This window comes from Papio anubis, chromosome 11 (assembly GCF_008728515.1).
Source record: "Papio anubis isolate 15944 chromosome 11, Panubis1.0, whole genome shotgun sequence".
NCBI lineage: Eukaryota > Metazoa > Chordata > Mammalia > Primates > Cercopithecidae > Papio > Papio anubis.
Genome location: NC_044986.1, coordinates 120,118,511 through 120,135,297, shown reverse-complemented (window position 1 = coordinate 120,135,297; position 16,787 = coordinate 120,118,511). Strand labels below are relative to the sequence as shown.

At 47.2% G+C, this 16,787-nt stretch overlaps 1 protein-coding gene, 1 long non-coding RNA gene and 1 other non-coding gene across 7 annotated transcripts in view; 1 reads left to right on the top strand and 2 right to left on the bottom strand.

The window, feature by feature from the left end:
• IL2RA (interleukin 2 receptor subunit alpha) overlaps window positions 1–16,787 on the bottom strand; it is a 52,838-nt gene that overhangs the window by 3,626 nt on the left and 32,425 nt on the right. The window contains exons 2-7 of one of the 4 annotated variants that reach the window (XM_003903362.5): window positions 11,616–11,807; window positions 10,055–10,165; window positions 7,312–7,527; window positions 5,715–5,786; window positions 5,278–5,349; window positions 3,986–4,052 (exon numbers count right to left, since the gene is read on the bottom strand). In XM_003903362.5, the coding sequence (XP_003903411.1) occupies window positions 3,986–4,052; window positions 5,278–5,349; window positions 5,715–5,786; window positions 7,312–7,527; window positions 10,055–10,165; window positions 11,616–11,807 (730 nt within the window). The remainder of the gene's footprint in view (window positions 1–3,985; window positions 4,053–5,277; window positions 5,350–5,714; window positions 5,787–7,311; window positions 7,528–10,054; window positions 10,166–11,615; window positions 11,808–16,787) is intronic. The other 3 variants (XM_021943018.2, XM_021943020.2, XM_021943019.2) reach the window with 3 other exon arrangements.
• LOC103887271 overlaps window positions 2,031–16,787 on the top strand; it is a 41,710-nt gene continuing 26,953 nt past the window's right edge. For both annotated transcript variants that reach the window (XR_004177112.1, XR_004177111.1), the window contains exons 1-2: window positions 2,031–2,117; window positions 2,250–2,318. This is a non-coding gene — a long non-coding RNA (uncharacterized LOC103887271). The remainder of the gene's footprint in view (window positions 2,118–2,249; window positions 2,319–16,787) is intronic.
• Window positions 3,000–3,116, bottom strand: LOC116269595. The gene has a single exon (XR_004177215.1). It is a non-coding gene; the product is annotated as a small nucleolar RNA SNORA14 (small nucleolar RNA).

The following is a 16,787-nucleotide window of genomic DNA, read 5'->3' as shown; positions in this document are numbered from 1 at the left end:
AGTCTCAGCACTTTTGGGAGGCCGAGACCGGAGTGATCACTGCGTCAGGAGATCGAGACCTCATCCCAGCTAACACAGGAAACCCCGGCCCTACTAAAAAATACAAAACAGGGGCCGGGCAGCAGGCGCTCAGTCCCAGCTACTCGGGAGGCTGGAGGCAGGAGAAATGGCGTAAAACCCGGGAGGCGGAGCTTGCAGTGAGCCGAGATCACGCCACTGCACTCCAGCCTGGGCGACAGAGCGAGACTCCGCCTCAAAAAAAAAAAACTCTCTTTGGCTAGGCTACAGTGATCTTTCGGTAATTCAAATGCAGCTTTTCTGTTGCCACAAGAGGGCACCACCAGTTGATAGCAGATTCTAGGAAGGATTTTGGACAAACTGACTAGAGGAGTCATTTCTAGATGTATGTTTGAGTCTCCCTAAAGACTGTAATTCTGGCAGACTTTGTGGGAACTCACATAGGTTCACACAGTTCTTTGTTTCACAACATCAACACTGAACCATTCCTACTTCCAAATAGCTTTGTCCTCTGGGCCCGAAGGCTTTTGGTCTTCAAACTAACAAATGAAAAAAAATCCTTGCAAGGTGTTAAGGCTTGTCAAGTGTTCAGCCTGAGGAAGGAGAGGATGCAAGTACTGAGTACACCTACAACACGTCAGCCATGTCACATCCTTCCCCTCCTGGAATCCTAAAATGACACCTTGGGAATCCGCTGACCCCTTAGAGAAACTGGTAGACTGTCAGTTATATGGATCATTCCTGCTACAATAACCCTGGGAGGCTTATCATTTGCATTGCAGTAATTTATACTGTTATATCCCAGGAGGAAAGTTAGGGTATATTATGGGCCTGATGACCCATATAAGAAAGGAAGAGATATTTTATTTTTCTCTCTGGCTGGGCTAAGCGCTTCGGTTTTGGGGGTGTGGATCTGCATTTTCTCAGGGTCTTACTGTGGAGTTTGTATTAGGGTTGGCCAGAATGTATGCTGGCAGGGGTCAGGGAGGCCCTGGATAATCAAGAGAGATACAGAGTGAGTTTCTAGAGTTTACTTTTTCTTTATCTTTTTTTTTTCTTTTTTTTTTTTTTTAAAAACAGAGTCTTGCTCTGTCACCCAGGGTGGAGTACAGTGGCACGAACTCGGCTCACTGCAACCTCTGCCCCCCGGGTTCAAGTGATTCTCCTGCCTCAGCCTCCCGAGTAGCTGGGATTATAGGCCCACACCACCACGCCCAGCTAATTTTTGTACTTTTAGTAGAGACGGGGTTTCTCCATGTTGGCCAGGCTGGTCTCGAACTCCTGACCTCAAGTAATCCACCTGCCTCAGCCTCCCAAAGTGCTGGGATTACAAGCGTGAGTCTGGCCAGCTTCCCTGATTCTTAATGCTGTTATCCTAGTGCGGTGATCCTCAGAGTCTGCTCCCTGGAACCGCAGCATCAGTATCACGTGGGAACCTGATAGAAATGCAGATTCCCAGACTTAAGCAAGACAAGACGACTGCAACAGAGACTCCACGGGTGAAACCCAGCAATCTGTGCTTTAACGAGCCCTCCAGATGATTCTTTAAACAAACGTTTTTAGGTTGACACACAATAGTTACACATATTTATGGGGTATGTAGGGATGCTTTGGTACCTGCAATGTGCAGCGATCAGATCATGGTATTTAGCATATCCATCATCTCAAACATTTATCATTTCTTTATGTTCCTACAGATGATTCTGGTGCAAATTCAAGTTTGAAAACCAATGGCCTAGTGTAGGGTTGTCAAACCTGGATGCATATGTATTAGATACATCCGAGGGGCTTTAAAACGTACAACTATCCCAGACATAAAAGGCCACATGATTCCATTCACACCAAATGTCCAGAATAGGCAAATACATAGAGACGGAACACAGAGTAGTGGTTTCCCGGGGCTGGGGAGAATGCGGAACTTGGCAGTGCGGGGCTTCTCTTGGGAATGACGGAAGTATTCTGGAATCAGTGGGGATGGCTGCACAACATTGCAAATATACTAAATACCACTTACTGGGGTTTGAATACACCCTCCAGAGCTCATGTGTTGGAAACTTAATCCCTAATCCAGCAATGCTGACAGATGAGATCTTGAAGAGGTGATCAGGTCACGAGGGCTCTGCCTCATGAATGGATTAATGTTGTTATTGCAGGAGGGGGTTTGTGATAAAAGCTGAGTTCAGCCTCTCCTGCTCTCTCTCACTCTCTTGCCCTTCTGCCTTCTGCCACAGGATGACATAGCACAAAGGCCTTTGACACATGGGGGCCCCTGGACCTCAGACTTCCCAGCCTCCAAAACGGTAAGAAATAAATCTCTGTTCTTTATAAGCTACCCAGTATCAGGCATTCTGTTACAGCAGCACAAAATGGGCTAAGACACCAATAAACTGTACACTTTATGACAGTTAAATGATGAATTTGATCTCAATTAAAAATAGGTACTGATGTCTTGGGTTCACCCCCAGAGATTCTGATTGGAGCCCAGTCATTGATACCTTTTACCTTTTTTTTTTCCTTTTGAGACAGAGTTTTGCTCTTTTTGCCCAGGCTGGAGTGCAGTGGCATGATCTTGGCTCACTGCAACCTCTGCCTCCTGGGTTCAAGCAATTCTCCAGTCTCAGCCTCACAAGTAGCTGGGATTACGTGTGCTCAACACCATGCTGGCTAATTTTGTATTTTTTAGTAGAGACAGGGTTTCACCATGTTGTCCAGGCTGGTCCCGAACTCCTGACCTCAGATAACCACCTGCCTCAGCCTCCCAAAGTGCTGGGATTACAGGCGTGAGCCACCGCACCTGGCCTATCTTTTAACTTTTTAAATTATTATGCTGTTTTGGCTGAACAACCTACATAAGCTACAAAAATATTTCTTATTGCAACGAATTTGTTCTTCTATTGTTGCAAATGAAGATTCCCCCCAAATTCAAAGTGGGTCACAATGGTTTTGGTGACATGATTTCCCTCTTGTAAACCTCTCTTAAAAGATGTCACAGCTGTAAATAACACTGAGCCACAGGAGAAGCACAGCCCTTTGGACCGCCTTCCTTTTCCTGTGTTATTTACTCGGACCTTGCCACTCACTGGTATTTTAGAAGACTCTCTCCTGGATGTTCTAAGAGGCATCCAGGGTTGGAAATCTGAGTTAATGCAAAAAGACCACACATGGGTTACATTCCTGGTCAAGGGGATACTGGTGTGAGCCTCTGCAGAAGGGAGGGTGGGGAGCACAGGACAGGCAAAGCTCAGCACAGATGCTGCTCTGGGTCCTCTATAGGTAGGGGCTGGGTGGGAAAACCATGGGCTCTAGATTCAAGTTGCAGTGCTGGCCTCTGCTGTGCCACCTTCTTCAAGCTGTTGCATCTCTCTAGGCCACAGCTATTCCAAAGGTTTCTGAGAAGGTAGATTTCAATAATGTTTATAAAACAAGCATCAAGCCTGGTGTATAGTAGGTGCTCAATGAATGTGAGGCTCCTTTGCCTTCCCGTTTCCCTGGTGCTTTAATTTTTGTTTGTTTGTTTGTTTGTTTGCTTTTTGAGACAGAGTCTTGCTCTGTCACCCAGGCTGGAGTGCAGTGGTGCGATCTCTGTTCACTGCAACCTCTGCCTCCTAGGTTCAAGCGATCTTCCTGCCTCAGTCTCCTGAGTAGCTGGGATTACAGATACCTGCCACCATGCCCAACTAATTTTTTGTATTTTTAGTAGAGACGTTGGCCAGGCTTGTCTCAAACTCCTGACCTCAGGTGATCCACTCAGCCTTGGCCTCCCAAAGTGTTGTGATTACCAGCGTGAGCCGCCGCACCTGGTGGTACTTTAATTCTTTTTTACTGACTCTTTTGGAGGCATGGATTGGCCTCTCCTTTTGCCAGTCCCTGAACTGCAGGTGATTAGAGCAAGCATGAGGCAGGGTGGGCAGGGCTGGGTGCAGGACTTTGATCTGACCGCGTGCTGCCTTGGTGATACCGCACTTACTGTCTCCGCTGCCAGGTGAGCCCACTCAGCAGGAGGACGCTGATCAGCAGGAAAACACAGCCGGCCACTGTCAATAGAGAGAGGGAGTTCAGCAAAGGGCCCTGGGCTTGGCATGGGGGCAGCAGGAGCCAGGCCCACAGGGCAGGCTGAGGACATCCCCAAAGAGCAAGGTGGAGGCTGCAGCCTCTCTTCCCTGTCTCAGGACGCAGGTCCCTCCCCGTGGGATTTCCTAGGAGTCCTGAGGAACAGGGCGGGGAGAACAGGGTGAGGGTGGAGGGAGCTTCCCCTCAGTATGCACCCTTCTCTCACACAAACCCCTCAGAAAGGCTCAGAGGCCAGGCCTCGTTTAAGGACACCGAGAGTGCCTGGTAAAAGAAATGTTAAAATATGCAGATGATGAGAAGCACATTAACGTCTCCTGAAAGTGTTCAGGTTTTCCGGACACTGCTCTGCTGAGGTTCTGGAGCCTGACGTTTATTTACTTTCTAGGCAGATGCAACCTCAGAGTGTGTTTTTCCCTCCTACCAGGAAACGACGGCCATGTTTCTGGAAGCCTGTCCTCTCTGCCTGGCTACATGGCTCCTTCCTCCCACTGTTGACCCCTGACAGAGGCTCAGGGTACAGCCCTTCCAGATCAGCTTGAGAGGGGCTGATGTGACTGACTTGAGATTTCGCTCACAGCATCCTGTAACTGGTTCATGGGATTCTGAGCTGTCAGCATCTGGATTAGCTTTTCACTCACACATTCTGCAGTGTAAGGAAGGGGTCTTTTCAGTCAACCAACCAACCTACCAATCAACTAACCAACTAACCAACCTACCAACCAACTAACCAACCTACCAACCAACTAACCAACTAACCTACCAACCAACTAACCAACCAACCAATCTACCAAACTATCTACCAACCAATTCACTAACCAATCAACCAACCAGTTAACCAACCAAACTACCAACCTACCACCCTACCAACCAACCTACCAACCAACCTATCAACTTACCAACCAAACTATCAACCAACTAACCCACCAAACTACCAACCAACTAACCAACCAATCTGCCAATCTACCAACCTACCAACCAACCAACCAACTAATCCACCAACATACAAACCAACCTGCCAACCAACCAACCAACTAACCAATTAACCTCCCAACCTACAAACCAACTTGCCAATCAATTAACCAACCTACCTATCAACCTACCAACCAACCAACTAACCTACCAACCAGTCAACCTGTCCATATCTCAGCCTGGTGTACATTTTGTCCACAAAGCCAGTGCCCCACTCACCTGCTACCTGGTACTCTGTTGTAAATATGAACGTTTCCATGGTTGCAGCCACTTCTGTCTGTATTCGAAAATCTGTGAAAAAGAGATAGAGACACTCCTGCTATTGTGACTTTAGGATGGCACGAGGCTAAAGGCAGTCAGGGCGTCTCTGTGGATGAGAAGCTCAGAGGCTGGTAGGAGACACATGGTGGTGGTGAGGACAGAGTTCCATCTCTGCCTGGGGACCGTGCTTGGTCCTGGTCCTGGGTTCTCTCTTTCTGACACTTGCTTTGGGGCCTGCAGGTCGCTGAGGCCCTTTCCCTGCTGAGAGGGAGAGGAGGCTGCTGTGGGCTTCTCCCCTACAGGTCACCTCCGCCCATCTCTCTGAGCCTGGCTCCTGGCCACCCCTGCGCTTTTGGACTAGGCCTCTGGGGTCCAGCGTCTGTCTTCTCCCGCACCTGTTGTTGTGACGAGGCGGGAAGTCTCACTCTCAGGAAGGCCGTCGGGGCTTGCCTGAGGCTCCTCTTCACCTGGGGGAGAGAGTGAGTGATGCTGGTGGAGCTAAAGACAGACGTCAGGGCCTCACTCCCACCCCACCTGCCCTGGGCAGCCTGCCCCAGATACGCCTGAGGAGGCGTATGAATGAATCCTGGTGTGGGCACTTTGCCGGGGATGCCACCCCACGTGGTTCCACACCAGGGGCACTGGGAAGCTGTGAAGTGGCCTCAGCAGAGCAGACGAGGCTGAATTCTAACTCTGACCCTGGCTGTCCCCACATCTCTGAGCAATGCTTTCTCCCCAGCCTCCCTACTCAGTCTGGGTTTCCATCTGTGACTTGGAAACAGGTCATAATAATACAAATGTCACTGAACCATTGGATGGAGCAGAGATGCACTAAGGGACAGCTGCTTCTGTGCCAGGTTCTCCAGCCCTCCTGAGGGGTAGCAGCCCTGGCTCTGCCCTGCCTCTCACCCTCTTCCAAGGAAGCGGCAGGCATTCCCTGGCTGTCAGGGTGGCCCAGGGAGGTTGCTATGGGAACAAAACAGCCTCCCCAGGGAACCCAAGAGAAGGACATGGAGTATGAGAAGTGCAGTGAGCAAGAAAACCAGGAATACTTGTGGTTAAATGTAAGTCGTTTTTTTTTTTTTTTTTTTTTTGAGACAGAGTTTTGCTGTTGCCCCAGGCTGGAGTGGAATGGTGTGATCTCAGCTCACTGCAACCTCCACCCCCTGGGTTCAAGTGATTCTCCTGCCTCAGCCTCCTGAGTAGCTGGGATTACAGGTGCCCACCACCACACCCAGATAATTTTTATATTTTTAGTAGAGATGGGGTTTCACCATGTTGGCCAGGCTGGTCTCGAACTCCCGACCTAAAATGATCTGCCCGCCTTGGCCTCCCAAAGTGCTGGGATTACAAGCATGAGCCACCGCGCCCAGCCTGCATGTAAGTCACTTTTGATTGTCGCAATACTAATAAGATTTCAGAAGGAAGATAGCAGGAGACCTCAACATCGGTGGGCTGAGCGTTTGCATGCATGTGTGTGTGTGCATGTGCACTGAGTAAGTCCCGACACTGCACATTTTGTGTTGATTTATCCAAGCTCCGCTGGGGAATGGCACATGGGCAAGGAGCATGCTGACTGCAGAGTACTGTTCAAATCATGCATTTACACGATCACCAGTAAGAGGAAAAATGCGTGAGTGGGAAACTGGACTTGCCCTTGGAGCCAGAGGAGGCCTCGGTGGCTTAGAGAAGTAGTGGACTCAGGACCAACTATGAGGCAGCATCTAGGGTGCTTAGGAGAGAGTTTTCCTTCTCTTCTGTCTCCAACCTTTCTCCCCACTCAGGGCACAGGGAAACCTTCATTGAAGGAGCCCTTGGAGTCCATCTGGTCTATTTAAAAAAAAATTTTTTTTTCAGAATGAGAAAAAAGGGAAGCCCAGGGAGATCAAGGGGCTTGTCTAAGGACACACAGCGGGAGAGGTCAGGGATTCCACCCTGGTCAGCCTGATGGAGAAAAGCAACACTGTGGATCCCAGAAGGGAGCCACCATACCTGGAAACTGACTGGGTTCCATTTCACCTGTGCATATGAGCTGGGGCTGGGTCCACCTTGTCTTCCCGTGGGTCATTTTGCAGACGCTCTCAGCAGGACCTCTGTGTAGAGCCCTGTATCCCTGGACGCACTGGTAGTAAACCGTCTGCCCCACCACGAAATGATAAATTCTTTCTGTGGCTTCATTTTCCCACGGTGGAGGTTCCCTGCAGTGACCTGGAAGATGGAAGGAATGCTCTGAAGGCAGTTGGGGACAGCACTGTGAGTGAGTCCAGGTTGCCTCTTGCCAGGGACTGGACCTTGATTCTTACTCTTTTGACTGCTTGCTCATCCTTTCATTCAACCAATATATGTGGAGAACATCTGAGCGTGGGCAAGTTCGCTAGGCCCCGTAGGAAGGCATGAAGACCCTGTCACTCCTGCAAGGGGCGGACAGTGGATTGTGTAAGAAAGGCATGTGAAGGATAGCAGACGCTGGTGATGGGGACACAGAGGAACGGGTGATTCATTCCGGTTGGTGCTGCCCCGAGAGAGGAACACCACAGCCAGCTCTTGGAAGACAGTGCAGGGGTTGACAGTGGACAGGAGTGGGCGGGGCAGTCTCCGCTGAGACACAAGGGCAAGCTCAAGCCTATTTGGGCCAATGGAGCATGAAGACCACCTTGGATTTCTGCTGGACAAGTGAAGAAGCACATTCTTGGGGGCAGTGGGTGGACATCTTGGGATGATGGCGGAAGGACTGGGGGCAACCCCAAAGCCAGGAGGAGGGACGGGCTGAGGGAACCTTAGAGAAATGGAGCACCATCTCTGATCAAGCCACACTGAAGCTTGACACACATGTGCCCTTTCAAGGCTTCTCAAAATTTCCCATTCCCAGAACTTTCCACTCACCCACAGACCTGTGGCCTGAGACCATGTCTTATTCTGATTAAATCTCTGGATTCCCCACCCACAGCCCCCAACCTGGACATATGGAATTGTATGTGCCCTCTAACCTTAGCCTGTGAAACTGCACACATGCTCTGAACTTCCAGACTGTCCCCAACCCTGCATACCCAACAGAGCCTCTGTAAATGTCCTACAGAGCCTCTGGCCCAGCAGGAAGCTGGGTGGTCCTGTCCCAGGCTGGCTCCTGCCGTGTGGCACGTTGAACATCACGACTGAACTTGTGTTTTGGTCTCAGGATAAAAGGTTGTTTGACAACCAATACAATTCATAACTGTCTGAACATGTTGGAATTGGATTTGCTTCTTTCCAATGAAGACACCCAAACTGAGACAATCTTTGAAACATCCCTCAGGCAGAGCCAGCCTTGGAGAAAGGACACTAAGCATTGGCCTCTTTGAAGCTTTCCAATAACTGTGCAGGGTGATATGGGGGAAGAAGAACAAAACAAACAAATGTGCTTGGAAACACCAGTCCAGGACAAAGTCGGAGGGGGAAGGAGTAAGAACATCGTATTGCAACTGTGCCCCTAGATTAGTCTGTTTAAAAAAATAAAATAATGGAAGCTATAAATTCAAACTCTTTTAAAATAAGTAATCAGGAGAAAGTTTTCTCATCTAATGTGGGAGACCTGAGGTCTGATTCCAGCCCTACTATGTGAGCTAAGCCAAATCTTTTGATCTTTTCTGCATCTCAGTTTCTTCAGTAAATTGAAGTAACCCTTCCTGGTCCTGACTCATTGTATTGCCAGGCTCAAATGGGATGGTGCCTGATACAGTTCTTTGTAAGGTTGTAAAATTAGCAAAGGGCTCTGAAGTCTCCTAAGGTCAGCCCCTGACCTTAGAAAGCTCAATTCTTCCTAGCAGGCTCTGCTTTTCTTTTTTTCTTTTTTGTTTTGTTTTTTGAGGGGGGACAGAGTCTTCCTCTGTCACCCAGGCTGGAGTCCAGTGGTTCAATCTCCGCTCACTGCAACCTCCGCCTCCTGATTTCAAGCAATTTTCATGCCTTGGCCTCCTGAGTAACTGGGACTACAGGCGCCCTCCACCATGCCCAGCCAATTTTTGTATGATTGTAGAGATGGGGTTTTACCATGTTGGCCAGGCTAGTCTTGAACTTGTGACCTCAAGTGATCTGCCTGCCTCGGACTCCCACAGTGCTGGGATTACAGGCGTGAGCCACTGCCCCTGGCCCATTGTCTTGGCACCATGAGTGAACCACCATTCAGTCATGGGAAAGCTGAGGGCAGGCAAGGAACAGCCGCAGTGCTCACTCATGCACAGACTGCTGGCCGGGACACATGCGTCTGGAACTTTTGAGACTCACAAGTGTGGCATGTCCATTTTACAACCTTGCCCTGGAAGAAATATGGGGAAGTGAATAATTTTTTTGTGGTGCGTTGTTTTGTGCTTAAGGGGAAGACGCAGAGCGTTTCCTGGAGGGCGGGGATCGTTGTCACACTCTTGTTTGTGTCTCCTGTCAGCAGGGCCTGGCACACAGACCCAACAGATGAGTGTAAGTTGAGTTGAATTTGGGTTGAATTCTATTTGGCCAGTTACCAAACCAGGGAGTGAGCCCAGACCTGGATTGGCTGCCGTCAGATTGGCTCGAGTTGCTGAGCAAACAGCCTTTGGGCAGCTCTGCACTAGCTCTTGTCTGCAGTGATGTCCTGGGAGGAGGGAGCAACATGCATGTGTTTACAGAAGGCAGGGCAGACTTTCTTCCCTTGGATACACATCATCCGCCTGCGAGAGAAGGGTGGGCTCTCAGGAGGTAGCTGGAGGGCAGATTCATCTCTTACCTGGAAGGCTCACTTGGTCTGCCAGCTGCATTTGACTTTGCATTTCTGTGGTTTTTCTTTCTTTCTGTTCTTCAGGTTGAGGTGTCACTTGTTTTGTTGTGTTCCGAGCAGCTAAAAAATACAGATGGAATGATGCAGATAATTCCACAGATGCTTAATAGAAAACACCGTTCATGTATTCATTCGCTTGAGAAGCACACCTGTCCAGTGCCCACGATGTGTCTGGTGGTTTCTGGCTGCTGAGCTTACAAAGATGAAACCAGAGCACGCCCTCCCTCAGGTGGGGACTGCTCGCACCCCTCCCAGCACCAGCCTCTGGGTGTTCATGTGCATATGGCAATGCCCACAACATGTATTTGAACGTGTGTATGCGTGTCTGTGTATGTCATGTATGTTATGTGTGTATGTGTGTGTGTCTCACCAAAAGGGACTCCTTGCTTGCGATCAATTGTTTTTGAGTTGTTTGACGGCAGCAGGAGTGGTCTCACTCCACAACGCACTGATCCTTTGCTCCCTAAGACTGCTCAGAATGCTTAAAGTTAGAGACACCATCTTAACACAATGACAAAGAAACTTCTAGAACAGTCCTGTCTATTGTGAAGAGTTTGGCAAAGGAGTTGAGTCTGAGTGCCCCAATGAGGGGGGTGATCAGAATTCTGGCTCAGGATAAAAGAGGGCATCTAGGTCAGGCATGGTGGCTCACACCTATAATCCCAGCACTTTGGGAGGCTGAGGCAGGAGGATTGCTTGAGCCCAGGAGTTTAAGGCCAGCCTGGACAACATGGGGAAACCCCATCGCTAACAAGAAATACAAAATATTAGCCAGGCATGGTGGTGTGAGCCTGTAAGGCCCAGGCAGGAGAATCACTTGAGGCCAGGAGTTTGAGACCAGCCTGGCCAACATGGTGAAACCCTATCTTTGCTAAAAATAAAAAAATTAGCCAGGCATGGTGGTGCACACCTGTACTCCCAGGTACTCGGGCAGCTGAGGCACAGGAATCACTTGAACTCAGGAGGTGGAGGTTGCAGTGAGCTGAGATTGCACCACTGCACTCCAGCCTGGGTGACAGAGCGAGACTATCTCAAAAATAAAAATAGAATTGTGTGGCCGGCACGGTGACTCATGCCTGTAATCCCAGCACTTTGGGAGGCTGAGGCGAGCGAATTACTTGAGGTCAGGAGTTCGAGACCAGCCTGGACAACGTGGTGAAACCCCATCTCTGTTAACAATGTGAAAATTAGCCAGGCATGCTGGCGGGAGCCTATAATCCTAGCTACTCAGGAGGCTGAGGCAGGAGAATCACTTGAACCTGGGAGGCAGAAGTTGCAGTGAGCTAAGATTACGAGCCATTGCACTCCAGCCTGGGCAACAGAGTGAGACTCTGTCTCAAAAAAAAAAAATTGTGTTTAGTGAATGACTATTTCAGGAACCACTAAAATTAGTTATCCTGTAGACTGAACTGGCCCATTTGTGTCTATAGGGCTGAGTGAACCAAAGCTGGGCTCTGTCTCACTCTGCTGCAGTCCTCTTTTGCTCGGTAGTCACAGAAGGGACACTTACCAGAGCTTGTGCATTGACATTGGTTGTCCCAGGACGAGTGGCTAGAGTTTCCTGTACAGAGCATATAGGGTGACCCGCTTTTTATTCTGCGGAAACCTCTCTTGCATTCACAGTTCAACATGGTTCCTTCCTTGTAGGCCACAGCTTTGAATGTGGCATGTGTGATTTTTGGCGGGTCATCATCACAGAGCTCTGCAAAGCAAAAGAAGACTATTAAGAGCTCAAGAGGCCCTGGGCAAGTACTCACATATTTAATCCTATAATAACTTAATCACATATTTCTTCACTTTATTTAAAAGATGGTATGCCCCACTTTTTGTGAGAAAGGAACTAAGGCTGCTACCATTGTTCTTCAGAAACCTTTGTATCAGAGCTGGCTCAAAAGTTAGCTACGACCAAGCTCCTCTCCAAAGCACAATGTATGTCAAACTAGATGAGTAGAAATTAATGAGGTTTTGTTCTGAATATGCCTCATGTCAAGCAAGTACGGAGAGAGGAGGGCCAAGAAAAGTGAAGAAAGGAAGGAGCAAAGTTACGTACATTTAATTGAGGGGCAAAATGTGTCTGTGCAAAATACTTTTCAGGATATACAAATTGTTAGACTTTCTATAATTAATGACTCTGTGCCATTTTTTGAGAAATATACAGAAAGTAATTCACTCAATGTCTGGCAAATAGGAAATGTGTGTTTCTCACCCACCTGCTCACCTCTGAGTTCACCAAATACCTTCTTATATTATGAAGACCTTACCCTCCCTCAGTCTGAAAAATGGACCCTGGAATCTCACTAAAGACACCAGAAGCAGCGGCCAAACATTAAACTGTTACAAGGAAAAGTGGCACAGGTCTAATCAGAAAAATAATTCCATTGCCTGCTTTGCAACAGTTTCTCTGCTTTAAGAGATTAGATTTGGGGGGGAAATATCACATGCTGGATAAAAGAAGTGGACGGGGAGATGACAGGGACAGGAAGAGGCAGGAAAGCAGGAGTCTGTGGCCTCTCCATGGATGGAAGCCCACACGGAGGCTGATCAGGGCTGCTGGCTGTACTCATGGCTGTGGGTTGGCCGGTTGTGTATTAGTCGTTCAGGTTGAGTGAAGCTTCTCTATGCACTTACTTTCTGCCCAGCATCTTGTCATCTAGAAGACCATCCCCATCCAATGACTCAGGACTCTCCTGACACCCCTAAGAACTGAAGGTAGTGAGGCTGGGCACAGTGGCTCATGCCTGTAATCCCAGCACTTTAGGAGGCCAAGGGTAGATCACATGAGATCGGCAGTTCGAAACCAGCCTGGCCAGCCTGGTGAAAACCACAGTCTCTACTAAAAATACAAAACAATTAGCCAGGTGTGGTGGCATGTGCCTGTGGTCCCACTTACTCGGGAGGCTGAGAGGCTGAGGCAGGAGAATCGCTTGAACCCAGGAGGCGGAGGTTGCAGTGAGTCGAGATCACGCCACTGCACTCCAGCCTAGGTGACACAGCGAGACTCTGTCTCCCCAAACAAAACAAAACAAAACAAAAGGAACCAAAGGTAGGGAGAAATCAGACAGCTTGGCCCATCTCTAACCAACAAGGGACTAAGCAAAAGCAATTTAAATGGGCTCCATGGGCTAGAAATTACGGTGGAACAGGAACAGGCAATGTAAGTGCTCAATAAATTCTGAGAATCTCATGATAAGGCAAGAGCAGCAGCATGGTGGGAAGGGAGAAAGATGGGTTTCTAACTTCTAGCTCCAGCAGTTTACAAGCTACATAGTTTTATTGTTTTACTTCTCTAAGGCTCAGTTTTGTGGTGTAATAATAATTATTTTATTGATTTAATGATTACAGCAAATAATATACTAAGGTAACTTGATGAAAGCCCAGAAAATAACAGAGGTGGAATAGATGGTAGTTCTGTTCCTTTCCTTTTTTTCACTGTCCAGAAAAAGAGAATGGTAATTCAGATAGAGACTGGACTGACGTTTACTTTAACCTTTAACTCCTGCAAAAGATTGTCTCTCTGTACTTCTCATATCACTGGTACCATTTGTTGGCACTTATTATAGATCAACACCAACCAATATTTTACGTATCAGAAGATAAATCTGTTGCTAAAGCCAGACATGGATAATAATCAGAAAAACCAGTGAAGACTTCTGCTTCCAGCCATCACAGAGTAACTGGGACCAAAACTTACGTTTCTGCTGAAACAGCTGTGAAACCAGCCCAAATGTATGCAGCAAGTGCTTTCAGGTGCTGAACAACAGGCAGCTCAGGGCTACATGATTTGGGAGGAGGGAAACACACGAGAGGCTCCCACGGTTGCCCTGGCTTCCTTCTTGGGGTGCTTTCCTCCCAGGCAGCACCCAAGTGGAGCCCAAGCAGAGTGGTGGTCTCATTGACGTGACATGACTGGGATTTGTGGGGTGGGGCTCTGGAGAGGGCACTACATGAAGGGTGCTCAAAAAGTATGTATAGGGGTCCACCCCAGGTTCTTAGCCAAGAGCTGGTCTGAACCTGAACAGGGCAGAACTTAGAGAGACTTAGCCCTGATCGCCCATTGTGAGGGCTAAGAGAAGAATAGTTATACTAAGTTTTATTTATAAAAACAGGTGTCTGAGCTGTGGGTTGTAGTTTTCCAGTCCTGCTCTAGAGAAAGAGATATCCCTATGATGAATTTCAAAACCGAAATAGACCCGCCCTTACAAAGATTAAAACCAAGCCTAATAGACAAGAGGATGTGCTAGTCATTTACCTGCCTGTCAGAGCAAAATGCATTACCTTTTAAAGGACCACAAGATAATCCAGACCCTTTATAATGTATAGTTCATAATATCCAGCAAGTTAAAAGAAAATCTAGACATGTAAAGAAACAGGAAAATGTGACCTACTTGACCTACTCAAAAAAGTGCTCAATAGAAACAGACCCGTAAGACTGACTGGGTGCAGTGGCTCATGCCTGTAATCCCAGCACTTTGCGGGGACAAGGCAGGCAGATCACCTGAGGTCAGGAGTTAGAGACCACTCTGGCCAACATGGTGAAACCCCATCTCTACTAAAAATACAAAAAATCAGCCGAGTGTGGCAGCGCATGCCTGTAGTCCCAGGTCCTCAGGAGGCTGAGGCAGGAGAATTGCTGGAGCCTGGGAGGTGGAGGTTGCAGTGAGCCAAGCACCCCAGCCTGGGTTACAGAGCGAGTGAGAGTCTGTCAAAAAAAAAAAAATCAGACCCCTAAATTGACCCAGATTTTGGAATTAGCACAAAAGGAGTTTAAAACAGTTGTAATAAGTATGCTCAATGTCTTAAAGCAGAGGTCAGTAAACTACGACCTGCAGATTTGCTGCCATTTATTTATTTATTTATTTTTGAGACAGAGTTTTGCTCTTGTTGCCCAGGCTGGAGTGCAATGGTGCAATCTTGGCTCAGTGCAACCTCTGCCCCCTGGGTTCAAGCGATTCTCCTACCTCAGCCTCCCAAGTAGCTGGGATTACAGGCATGCGCCAACATGTCCGGCTAATTTTTGTGTTTTTAGTAGACATGAGGTTTTGCCACGTTGGCCAGGCTGGTCTTGAACTCCTGACCTCAGGTGATTCACCTGCCTCGGCCTCCCAAAGTGCTAGGATTACAGGAGTGAGCCACCATGGTCAGTGGTTTATTTTTATAAATAAAGTTTTATTGGAAGAAAGACACACCCATTTATTTACATTTTGTCTATGGCTGCTTTTCTGCTATAATGGCAGAGTTGAGTAGTTGCAGTGGAGTAACATGGCCAGGTAGCCTAAAATATTTACTCTCTGACCCTTTCAGAAAAAAATTGCCAACTGCTAATTTAAAGAAAAAATGGTTGTAATGAGTGTAACAATAGGATATCTCAGTAGATAAATGAAAACTAGTAAGTTTTTCTTTTGAAATGGAGTCTTCCTCTGTTGCCCAGGCTGGAGTGCAGTGGTGTGATCTTCGCTCACTGAAACCTCTGCCTCCCAGGTTCAAGTGATTCTCCTGCCTCAGCCTCCCAAGTAGCTAAGATTACAGGTGCATGGCACCATGCCTGGCTAATTTTTGTATTTTTAGTAGAGACAGGGTTTCACCATGTTGGCCAGGCTGGTCTCGAATTCCTGACCTCAGGTGATCAACCTGCCTCGGCCTCCCAAAGTGCTGGGATTACAGGTGTGAGCCACCATGGCCAACCAATATTTTTAAAAATAAGAAAATAAAACTAAAAGTTACAGTATCTGAAATTAGCCTAGCCAGGGCTTGAAGGCAAATCAATAGAAATTATCCAAACTGATGAACAGAAGAAATTTGAAAAAGAATAGACCTTTGGCATCCTGTGAGACAATATCAAAGAGCCTAACCTACATTTCATTGAATCCCAAGGAGAGAGGAGAGAAAGAATGGAGCAGAAAAAATATATGAAGAAATAATAGCCAAAAATGTTTGAAATTTGATGACAGATATGGATTTACAGATCCAGATGTTCACTGCACCAAGCAGGATATGGATAAAGAAGAGCACATCTAGGTACATCACAGCTAAACTGCTGAAAACCAAAGAGCACATCTAGATACATCACAGGTAAACTGCTGAAAACCAAAGATAATGAGAACATCTTAAAAGCGGTGAGAGGGAAAGGACACATACCTACAGGGGAACAATGATGAATAACAGCTGACTTCTCAATAGAAACAATGTAAGCCAGAAAACGATGGCACAACATATGCAAAGTTTTAAAAGAAAAAACCCCATCAGCCTTGAAATCTACCTAGAGACAATATCCTCCAAAAACGAGGGTGAATTTAGTGTATTTTTAGATAAAAGAAAGCTTAGAGAATTTATTATGGCACATTTGCATTATGCTAAAGAAAAATTTTCAAGCAACAGAGAAATTACACTAGCTAGCAACATAAATCTACATGAAGTAATAAAGAACACTGATAAATATTTAGATAAGTGAAAAGACCACTTTTTGTTTTTAACATCTTTGAAAGACAACTGTTTAAAACAAAAATAATAATATGGTATGGTGGGTTCTGTTGAACATGCAGTTCTAGTATAAAAGTTAGGAAGAACGGAATTGTACTGTTTTAGGTTTTTATATCATATAGAAAATGGTACAATATTAAGTAAGTAGATTGTGATAAGCTAAGGATGCATACTGAATAGCCTAGAGAAACCACCAAATAATACC